The sequence below is a fragment of the Pezoporus occidentalis genome, unplaced genomic scaffold (assembly GCF_034315485.1).
Source record: "Pezoporus occidentalis ecotype Australia unplaced genomic scaffold, CSIRO_AGI_Poc_V1 ctg200, whole genome shotgun sequence".
NCBI classification, from domain to species: Eukaryota; Metazoa; Chordata; class Aves; order Psittaciformes; family Psittacidae; genus Pezoporus; species Pezoporus occidentalis.
The window spans coordinates 814,995-826,968 of NW_026913857.1; the positions used below are offsets into that span (position 1 = coordinate 814,995).

General features: G+C 45.5%; 1 protein-coding gene across 1 annotated transcript in view; it reads right to left on the reverse strand.

Moving 5' to 3' along the window:
* TMEM260 (transmembrane protein 260) overlaps positions 1-10,199 on the reverse strand; it is a 34,643-nt gene extending 24,444 nt beyond the window's left edge. The window contains exons 1-3 of the mRNA XM_062618444.1: positions 9,879-10,199; positions 4,998-5,029; positions 4,076-4,227 (exon numbers count right to left, since the gene is read on the reverse strand). Of these exons, the coding sequence (XP_062474428.1) occupies positions 4,076-4,227; positions 4,998-5,029; positions 9,879-10,047 (353 nt within the window). The 5' untranslated portion in view covers positions 10,048-10,199. The remainder of the gene's footprint in view (positions 1-4,075; positions 4,228-4,997; positions 5,030-9,878) is intronic.
* Positions 10,200-11,974: the final 1,775 nt, after the last annotated feature.

The following is an 11,974-nucleotide window of genomic DNA, read 5'->3' on the forward strand; positions in this document are numbered from 1 at the left end:
AACCTGTAATCTGGAAAAATCCAAATATGCCCTGTAAGAATATTCCTCCTTCCCCAAAGCCTGATTTTGAATTTCCCGCTACAGACAAGTGGGCACCATCATGCCAGGCAGGAGCACTCCTCTCTCATCCCTCCGTCTTTCCCAAACCAACACCCAAAAAAAGGAGCCAAACTGTTTGGGGATGGCTCCTGTTCCAACAAACCCACGAACCCCACAGGATACGGAATACTCCCCCACCTGCTGCAGGCATCAGACCCTCTGGAGATGGCCATAAAGGTGACACATACTCCCGGTGCCCCAATATGCCTGGTCCTTCTCAGGGACCTTCCCATGAGAGCTCCAGGACACACATCACTGGAGCAAGAAACTTCAGAGCCATCAGAATGGTCAATTGCTGTTTCCAAAACATTCTGATGACTTCAAAATGATGAAGTCATTTTAATGATTTCGTTATACAACACACTTAACACTTGCTTTTGTTGGCACTGGGAGAAGAGTTGGCTCCAGTTTTCACATACATCCACAGAGTGTTGTTTGGAAGGTCTGGGGGGACAGGGAATATATACATATATAAATATATATATATTAGTCCAAAACTCCACAGGATACCCAGAACAGCAACCGAAGGGGTATGAACAGCTTAATTTAATGCAACAATTTCCTCCCTCTCAAAACCCCATGTGCAACTCAGCCAGAATAAAGCTGGCAAAAACTTCCTACAAGTATGGGCAATGACACCACCTATTCCAGTACTGCCCCTGCAATAAATTAGCTTTGTGTATTTAGATACAGCAAAACAGCCAAGCTACGAAAGGTATACATTCAGAAAAAAAAACAACACATTAAAGCTGGGGAAAGCATCCTAGTTCTCTTTGCAACAGAGAATGCAAAGAATGCATCATCTGTGCAGAAAATGACACCTTGGCAATCATATTACAAGAAGATAATTGGTTTACTTTGTAAACTTGCTATGCTTTGCCTCCCACAGTAAAACAAATAAATAGTTGTTTAAAGAAACAATCCTATAGCTGCACTTGCTGTGTCCTAAAAACATAAAAGCAGCTTTCCCCTCTTTCAAAGCAAAGATGAATTATTTGCCTCAGTTACAAGCAGTCCAAGAAAACTCTTTGTAAATGCCATTTTATGATAATTACAAGCAATTTATTAAGATTGTGCTGAGGGGGTGGAAAAACCCTGTATTTGAGAACTAATTCAAAGGAGTAAACTGCTCGTTCAGCGACAGTCTGGATTACTGATAAAAGGGCTTTTTGCATCAATGCCATTAGACATAACTTTGTTTTAAGAAGCACAATCCAGGCTTAAAAAAATAATATATTGAAATTAATAATATAATAAAATTAATAAACAAACAAGATGCTGGGGTTGCTTCCTATCAATTCCAGCAGTGTCTATACAGAGCATCCCACCAGCCATCACCTGGCAGAGAAGAAATCTGTTTAAGGAATAAACTTGATCCTAATCTCACACACACCGTAACATCCCAAACACCACCCAGCCTTGGAGGAAACTGTGACTTTCCTTACGCAGCAAAGAAATTGTCCTGTCCTCCCAAGAAATAAACTCAGGAAATGCCTCTTAAACAAAAAGAGTCAACAGGGGGAAAAAAAAGGGGAGAGATTTACTGTACGGGGATGCTGGGATGCCCAGGGTAAACAGCAACCCTGCCTGGCTGGTGGGGAGAGAAGAAAGGTTTTAGAGGTTAAGTTCAGGTCAGACGACAAATGAAATTGTAACAACCTAACTGACATTGTACAATGTCTTCTTCCACTAGATCAATAGGGCAGCGTCAGCCCCATTACCATAGAGATGGCTTCCTCCCGGCTGAAGGGTGGCTATTGTTTGAAGAGAAAGATTTGCCACTTGAACCGTGTTGCTCCCAAAGGATGTGTACTTCATCAATTATTTGTATTCCTAACATCTACATATTTTCATATTAGCATCCACATTCCATATGGCAAGAGGAGCAGGTGCTTACTTTTCCATTTTTCCTTTGGTACCTCACAAGAGTCATCCCATCAGCTAAATTTTAATTAAAACACAAAAATGTGGGGGAGATTTCACAGACCAGTTTAGATCCTTTGCGAGTACGCACAAGCCCGGTTAAAACCGAAACATGTCGTTTTCAGATAGTTGCAGCTTTCGCACAGATGGTGCCAGTAAGGACTTTCGGAGAGATTTTTTTTTTCAAGTAGATGGTAATAGAAAGAAAATATTTTTTTTCTGCATGAAGTGTCATAAAAAATATATCAATTTTAAGCACATAAAAGAAAAAATGTAACATTGTAATTTAGAAATAAAACTGGCCCCCAATACCTTACAATTAATTAAAAAAAAAAATCGCTGCTAGAGTGATCCTGTCAGTGCCTTCTATCTATAATTTTCTGTAAGTCATAATAGTTTCTATCATCTCTCAGCTCCCAGTTTTCCACTCTTTCATGCACATTTCAAATTTGACGGAAGCCACATCTTTCAAATCCAATTAAACAATAACAAAAAAAAAACCCTGAACCTCTGGAAGTGTAAAAATAATTCCCCAATTTAGCCCACCATTTCTCTCCTGTATTCTTGTTTCTCTAATGCGACGACTGCTTAATTTCATAGGCACAAAATGAGCACATAAGGAACACACTGCAGCTAAAACTAAAGAGCAGGGCAGATCTTCACAGTAACTGTAATAACATGAATAACTATCATTAAAAAAATAAATAATCAGAACCCAATATTCAAAACCTTTAGCAACTCCTTGCGGGAGTTTTTAATATAATCAAAAGGAGTCCTGATCCGAAGCTGCGCCTGGCACTGTGCATGGGAGGGCAGCGCCACTTCCTGCCCCCCAAACACACTGTAAAATACAGGATATTAAATTAAATAACACTGACTTAATTACATGTATTATCCAACAGTAAAAGCAATCACTTTAAATGCCTACAGGAATACCAAGGAATTAAGTAATTCCGATAGGTGTGCTTTGGAGCTGAGGCAGTGCTACGTGAAAGGAGATGTGCAAAAAGCAACTTCTCTTCAGTAGAGAAAGATGCACCCAGACAAATGCACACTGCGAACCAAAGACTGAGTGAGCTCAGGGCTCTTCGGCTGTGCAGGATCTGCCCCCCCAATTTGTTCCTGCTTTTATTTCCAGGTTGCTCTCACTCTCTGGGGAGGTTTCCCCAAGGGGTGATGCAGCTCTGGAAATGGGGGGAGAAAAGGGCTTGTCAAAATAATCTCAGTAAGGAAGCGTCCCGTCTCATCCCAAAGCACCCTGACAACATTTGAGATTTCACCGTTTGCTGCTTCAAAATGTGCACTATTTTCCCTGCAAAAGAACATCAGAAATTGTTTGTGCGGGTTGCAATAATCCTCTCAAATATGGGTCAGGCTGAGGTTAAGAGCAGCCAGAACTTGCACATCAAAGACGAGCAGGGTTAACAAAACCCCCAAACACGTGCACATCCCGATTGTTCCCTTTTCTCCCAAGGTTAGAGGTCCAGAGAATACAGATGGGCTCTGGCCAGTCCCCTACTACACTGCACCTACGCCGGAGGAAAGCGGCTGGCACTGATGGTCTCCCTGGTCCTTGGGTACCACTGGCAGGCAACTGCCCATCCACCTCCGCCAGGAGCTGCAATTAAACCAAGTTCATGGTATCCCGATAGGTGAAGCTCATCCTGTTAATTTAAACAGACCATCTGCATCTTTCGAGAACGACAAACTTCATTAGTTCTGGTTAGTTAAACCGAGTGGTGATTTGTGATAATGAGCCTGAACAACCTGTCATGTCTGTGTAAGGGAAAAGGCGCACTTTTTATTATTTCTATTATTATTATTTAACAGAAAGAAAAGAAAGAGGGACCTTTTGTGCAGGAAAGAAGGTCAGATTCAGATTAAACTGCTGTTCGGTTGATCGGAGGAACCAATTGCAGCTGGAAAGGGAGGAGGGGAAATGCTAGTCCAAAGGCCAGAGGGGAACACAGGGAGCCTTTGGAAACATCCCGAGCCAACTGGGAAGCACCCTGCCAGCATCACACCAACGAATAAACATCCTCAATGACTTTACCTGAAAACCGTGTAAAAAAGCAAAGAAGCGGCAGCTGCTCCCAACAAGCTGCAGAGGAGATTGACTCGGAAGGCAGAGGAGCCGACAGGCAGCAGCCCCATTGCCAGCTTGGCTAGCAGCGTGAACAGGGGGTAGCCGGGAGGGTGGGCGACCTATGGACAGATCGATAAAGGGTTGAAAAGGGGTGAAATGCCACGAAATCAAAAGGAGAGCAGCACACTGGGGTCCAGCGGCAGGAGCCAGGGATCTCCAAGTGTTGTCTCTCCCTGACCCATCCTCTTGTACCAATTTTACTCCACAAGTATTTTTCCTTAGTGGATTTGGCTCCACGCCTCACCCATAATAATGAGGAAGCGAGAAAAGGAGGTGCCACGTTTCATTAGCATGCCTTAAAGGGCTCCTTGTTTGGGTTCACAGTATATTAGGGTCATTCAAAAGGCAGCTGTTTTTTTTCTTTTTTCTTCTTTTTTTTTTCTTTTTTTTTTCTTTTTTTTTTTTAGAAAAAAAAGCAGCTTCTCAACTATTTTATTGGTTAGCAAGTTGAAAGACCACACTGCTATCGGATTACCACCGCGCTGACAGTCCTAAGGTCTTGCCTAAAGGGATCATGCACCATAATAAAGTTTATTAAATAATAAAACTTATTAAAATTGTTAACCCGATTTATTTTATTCTCCCCAGCTTATACAAAATTTGGGTTGATAATAAGCCAGCTACTGTATATACAGTAAAGCCTTTGCTTTATAATTTAGTTTAATTGGATTTAAAACTTGCAGTAAATTGTCGCGTGCTGTACTTATAAGTTAGTAAAAACTGTGGTTTGAAAATAAATTAATCTACTTTACTCCATGCTTAATTAAACTTCCTTAATTCCTAAAACTGTTAATGAGAGCATTGATTAAACAATAAAACTAATACTTACTCCAAGCTCATATGCGGCTGTGATCAGCTCCCCTGTGAAAAAATAATGTAAAACCAATAATTACTATTAGGAAATGACACTCCTCCAAAGTTTTCAAAATCCAAATGCTTGCATTGGGGTTTTGCATTAATTTGACTGGATAAAACTGTAAATCTGTAGAGATTTAACAGCATGAAATTTTCTAAGAATATTTTCTCCCTCTGATGTCATTGCACAAAATATCTTTTGTATGTTTTCGCGAGACTTTCATGAACAGATAAATGAATGTATAGGTAAGCTTGGGTAAAGAATGGCCTGAGATACTCAAAAGGCAGACATTTGTGCGTATTTTTAATTTAAAACCAATTGACTCAGTAACTTTCAAGCACTACGGTTTGCAATGCTTAAGAAAACCCCCACAGCTTATAGTTTCAAAGAGGGAAAATGTCATCATTGATTGCGCAAATCTGCATCTGTGTATTTGGGAACGCTGCTCTCCCTTGATGCTAAAAGCAATTCTTGCAGCTTCTGCTTCACAAGTAACTCTTTTACCTGTCAGTAGCTGCTGCATCCAGCAGCTGCTCCCATTAGAAACAGCACTGAGGTTCTGCATTTTGTTTGTATTTTATAGCAGGCCAGATACTTCCTACAAAAAGACCTATGATAGCATAAGAGTTAATAATACTTGGCATTTTTAGAGCACTTGACACTGAAGCATTTTGCAACACTCCTGAACAGCATATACAAAATATATTCAATAAGCACAACACATTCAGGGATGAGCCAAAAAGCAAAAAAGTTAAAAATTACTGCTGGTTTTGCTTCTTCCCTCACATTTCATCATCCTATTTTGCAGAGCCTGCCCTCACTGGTCCTGCCAATTTTGTAAGTGCCAAGGTTGTGGTAGCTCTGTCCCATTGTTAGATGGTAAATATTCAAAGTGAAGGGTGCCTTGGCTTTAAATGCTAAATTAAAAATACTTTACATTTCTACACATTATTATGTCATTACCATCGAATGAAAAGGAGGATTGTACAAATGGCAGCTTTAAATCTTGGCATTACAGCAAACAGTATATTTTAGAAAGAAGATGCAAGTCAACCTACTACTGCTGTTGGCAAATTACAGCTAGTGCCCCGCACAATGCCCTGCAGCCTTCTGCACAAAAGCCTTTCAGATGTGGATTTTACCACACTTCCAAATGACACCTATTTTTATTGCTACTTCATTTGTGGAAACTTTCAACCTCCTGCAAGATGGCCCTGAAAAAGTGGATGCAACGGGAAAAACATCCCTCCCTAACTGACCCTTTTAGTGTTCAGTAGCTCCAATGTTCCTAGGGCACGGTGAGGTTGGGAAGCCACCAATCCCCCTGCACACAGCAAAAGATGACGCTAGTAAAGGAAACCCTAAACTCAGCACTGTTGGGATTTCCTGGCATGCTAGCATGCACTGCTCTGTGAGCACCTCATGGTGAATGTCACTGCATTGTGGGGATGCTGTTCCCAAGCCAGGCATGGCTTCACCTTCATTTAAGTCCTCCTGGAATATAGCTGCATATACACCTAAAATGGCTAAAGAGTAAGTTCAGGTTCATGCATGTTGCTATGATATTGGTTCATATCACAGGCAAGAACAACTCCAAAGCAACATAGACACACGCCAACCAGAAAGCTGCAGGAAAAAAGGAATACCGGTGGATGCCATTGCCAGGTTTTGAAAGCCAACAGCACAATTTTGCCTCCCAAGAATTAAGTGGAAAAAAGTAAGAAAGCCTGCAAAAATAAGCTCCCAGACTGTAAGCCTGCTGAATTCCACTGGGAAAACCAAGAGGAGCTCAACACCCACCACTTCAGATAAGGTTAATTCTCTATATCCCACCCACATACCTGGGTATCACTTACAGCCTCCACAGACTATGTAAGTACAGAGTGCTATTATTAAATGACAAAAATAAATTAAATTATTAAATTGCCCAGAGAAGCTGTGGCTGCCCCATCCCTGGCAGTGTTCAAGGCCAGGCTGGATGGAGCTTGGAGCAACCTGGTCTAGTGGAAGGTGTCTTTGCCCATGGCAGGAACTGGATGGTCTTTACAGTCCCGTCCAACCCAAACCATTCTGTGATTCTGCAACAAAACACACAGAGGAAGACTACAGCATCCACAAATTTGATTTCAGTGTATTTCTTGTGACAGAAAATGACTGTCAGCATCTCTACATGCTGTCTCAAATTGAAGAGTTTATTCCTGCATAATCTTGGTGTAAACATGTTTCAGACTGTCCGGCTTGATTCCACAATAAAGGTGTTCAACAGGCCCAACACTGCCTGAAAACTGATTTAACCCCATCAAGTTTGGCAGCTGATGTCTAAAACATCAGAGAGAAAATTTAGGTGTTTTTTTTTATTTGATCCCTTTATAAGCTGTTTAAACACCTGCAGATGTTTCTGAACTAGAATTCATTCTCTCATTTCTTTGTTACAACACTAAGTAAGATGAGAAAGCTGCCAATGAAAATACCTATTGCCTTTACACTTTTGGATTACTGCAAACTTCAGGAACAATTAAAAAGTATACAGATAGCTTAAAAATAAAACAAAATAATAGGCTCCCTGCCTGAAAGCTGATAGACCAAATCCTTAAGCACCTCTTTACTCACACAAGTAGCTTCAGTGCTTTTGAAGGTGAAAGTCTGAGCTCTGTGCTCAGGCACAGGCAAGTTAATCGCCTTGAGCAGGGCTGCGCAGACAACTTCCAGGGGTCTCCAGCCAGGCAGCAGCGCTGGAGCATCCCATGGACCATGAGAAACCAGGGGAGTAAACCAAAAAAGCCTAAACACAATGCAACAGGGTGGCTGCTGGCTGGGACAAGCACAAGAGGACAGTGGGGACGAGCCTGTCTGTTCAGCTCCAGTAAAGACATACAACTCAGGCAGCTGAGTTAGGAGAAAATGTGGAGGCAAAAAAAAACAAACACAAATAAGGAGAGACTGAGCTCATGGGGCTAAGTGGGGGACACCGTCCTGAGAAAGTTCCTTTAATGTAATTCCCAATAACAGGAGTTGCTGGAAGCCTGCTAAAGCATCCAGTCCCCAGTCTGGGCACTCCCAGGGCATCTCTCTGCTGTACCCATTTGCAGCACACATCTAGTTTGTGTCCTTGATACCTCTGACAAAAGTTATTAACAGAGGGGTGAAGCAAGCTGCACATATATACATTGCTTTCTATACACACTGCTGCTGTGTGAGGAAGAATCAGGATGCCTTTGGAAATTAGGGAAAGAGCATCCTTGTCCTGCCTCCAAAATGAGATAAAATAACCACAATAAACTAGGGAAAGCAGGGTGAACCCATGCCTGCCCTGCTTGGCTGCTCACTGTATCTACCAGTACAACTCACATCAAGCAAGGAACAAACCCTGCATTGATTCATCACTTCATAAGGAGAACCCACATCTCACTTTGTAAAGGGTGCTAACGGTTAGGTTATTTGCATCCTGGAGGCAAAACCCAAGCTCAAGGACAATTAAAAACCAGGTTTCACACAGCACAAACAGTTCAGAGCACTCACACCCTGTACATTCATTCTCTTTCCCGTCAGAGAGTACTTTAAAAAATAAAATGGGACTAACTGTTAATGCATTCATCACTGCAAATTAACCGATAAAAGCAGGAGGAAAGCCAGTCCTTTTACAAACTCAGGAGCTGAAACAAAAGCCATTGGGGTGCATACTAGCCAGCCTAAGCAATTGTGCTTGCACACCTCATCTGGAACACGGGACACAAGCTCTGTGGAGAAAAGCTTTAAAAATAAATTCTTTTAACACAGCTCTGACAACAGGGTCCCTCTGATCCAAATGGACAAGGCTGCATCTTCAAGAGCCAACTTACCAGGACAAGCTTGGTGTAATGCAAACACAGCTCTGTCCTGTTACTTTTAAATCAAATAACCCCCAATCGAATCACTGCTCAACTTTACATGTGTTTAGAGCTACGCTGAATACACACTGCCTTAAACCCAGCTAGACAAAACCACTCTATGCTTACCAAGTAGTAGTATCTTTCATGTAGCTCTAAACAAAAACTAACAGCAGATTTTAAAGAGTTGCTTTTAAAATATGGGATCTCTCTCCACACATGCCAGAGCTGTAAAATACATGTAGCCATTAAAAGCCCACTTATTTATATGGAATTTTATGTGCAGCTTGGGTCTGAAATCAACGCTGGCTGAGAAGCAAGAGTTAAACCATACCCACTCAGTGCTCTTCTGGGATACGAAACAAAAGTGTACCAGGTACCTACTCCATTAAAAAGAGAAAGCTGCAGCCTGAGCAGTGATACACATCTGGCAGGATGCCACACATGCCTTCTGATACCACCAGCTGTGACCAGGGCCCTGACTCTAACCCCTTTGCTATAAAGCTCAAATTCATCAAACTATTTGCTGCAAAGCAAACGGCGGGGGAGAGGCCACATAGGGTGGCCAGAGGGCACCAGTCTCCCACGATGTGCCCCCCGAAGTGTGACTGCGATGCACCAGTCTCGGTGGGAGGCGCACCCCATGAGGGAAGTAGCAATGCCCCAGCCCCTAGGGCTTCGCCCTCCGCTATAGGGTGCCCATAATGCACCAACCCTCACGGGGTGAGCACCCCACAGAGTGACTGCAACTGACCAGTGCCTATCAGGACGTGCAACCTTATGGGATGAGCAATCCTACGGGGTGACAACGACACAGCAGCCCCCATGGCGAGAAACCCTACGGGATGACCCCAACCCTATGTGTTAACAGCGATGCGCTAGCCCCTAAGAGCTCAGCCCTCCCATACATACGAAGCGTGACCGCGATGCACCAGCCCCTACGGGGGCGAGGGTCCCCCTGGCGCCACCTCCCCGCTGGGTACGTTACCCGCATCCCCGCCGGGCAGGGCAGGCGGCAGCGTGGCCATGTAGAGAGCCGCCACGGCAGCGCCCAGAGCACCGGCGGCTGCACCGCCTGCCCCAGCACCGGCCCCCGCGCCCATGTGCGCCGCAGAGCCTTCCGGGTTCGGCCACGCGGGACTGGCGGGCCGTGCCATTCCACCCACCCGCGGGGGGAGCAGCCCCGCCCCGCTCGCCTTCCCGCGCCCCCCGGGCTGCTTCCCGGGAGCGCCCGCCACCAACGGCGCTCGGATAGGGAACACGTGAGGCCGCGGGCTCGATGGGGCGATTCAGCACCAACCCCCCCGTCCCTCCACTCCCTCCGCTGTGAGTAGTTGGTACAGCCGAAGAGGGCGGGACGGAGGAGTGCATCCCTCGGTACCGCGGCCGGGCGGGACCACTGCGCGGGGTGGGGTGGGGCGGGGCGAAACCACCGCGGAGCGGCGGGGGAGCGGGGAGCGGGGAGCGGGTTTCCCCGCCTGTCCGAAGTAGTCTCCCCAGCGGGACCTGGGGATGAGGTCTCCTGTGAGCCTTCTTTTCTCCAGGCTGAACAAACCCAGCCCTCTCACACGGCTTCCCAGTCCTTGGATCATCTGTGTGGTCCTCTGGACTTTCTCCAGCCAGTCCTCGCTTTTTTATACAGTGGGGACCAAAACTGAGCACAGTATTCCAGGTGTGGCCTGACAAGCACTGAGTAGATGGGACAATGACATCTTTATCTCTGCTGGTGATGTCCTTGTTGATGTAACCCAGCATCCTGGTGGATTTCTTTGCCACAGCTGCACACTGTGCATGCCTACTGAGTTTGTTGTCCACCCGACGCCCAGGTACCTTTCCACAGAGCTGCTCCCCAGCTGGGTAGATCCCAGCCAGTGCTGCAGTCTTGGATTGTGTTTACCCGGGTGCAAGACTTACACTTGTCCTTGTTGAACTTCATAAGGTTCTTGTTAGCCCACTCTTCCAGCCTGCCTAGGTTGTCTTGCGGGGTGACTCTCCCTTCCAAAGCATCCATTTCCCACTTAGGTCGGTATCATCTGCAAACTTCATCCAGGGTTCATCATTTGATCCCATCATCCAGATCACTTATGAAGACATAGAATCATAGAAGCGTAGAATAGTTAAGGTTGGAAAGGACCTTAAGATCATCTAGTTCCACCCCCTGCCATGGGCAGGGACACCTCACACTAAGCCACGTCACCCAAGGCTCTGTCCAACCTGGCCTTGAACACTGCCAGGGATGGAGCATTCACAGCTTCCCTGGGCAACCCATTCCAGTGCCTCACCACCCTTACAGGAAAGAACTTCTTCCTTATAACCAATGTAATCTTCCCCTGTTTAAGTTTGAACCCGTTACCCCTTGTCCTATCATTGCAGTGCCTGACGAAGAGTCCCTCTCCAGCATCCCTATAGGCCCCCTTCAGATACTGGAAGGCTGCTATGAGGTCTCCACGCAGCTTCTCTTCTCCAGGCTGAACAGCCCCAACTTCCTCAGCCTGTCTTCATACAGGAGGTGCTCCAGTCCCCTGATCATCCTCGTGGCCCTCCTCTGGACTTGTTCCAACAGTTCCATGTCCTTTTTATGTTGAGGACACCAGAACTGCACACAATACTCCAAGTGAGGTATCCCAAGAGCAGAGTAGAGGGTCAGGATCACCTCCTTCAACCTGCTGGTCATGCTCCTTTTGATGCAGCCCAGGATACGGTTGGCTTTCTGGGTTGCAAGCGCATTCTGAAGCCGGCTCGTGTTCATTTTCTCATCGACCAAGACCCCCAAGTCCTTCTCCACAGGGCTGCTCTGAATCTCTTCTCTGCCCAACCTGTAGCTGTGCCTGGGATTGCCCCAGCCCACGCAATGTGGTGAAATGTATTTTAACCACGATGCTCCCAGCTGGGCTCAGTGCCTTTTGCCTGCTCTCGGCCAGGTGAGCAGCTCCTTTTCAGCTGCTGGAGCCAGTGCCAGCAGGGTGGGTGCTGTGTGGGGTGCAAGGCCCACCCATGGGCACAGGCTACAGCCACCTCGCCATGCTCTGGCTGCCTCACAGGTCCGTGTTCAGGCGTGGCAGTACACAGATAATACAGTTTAAT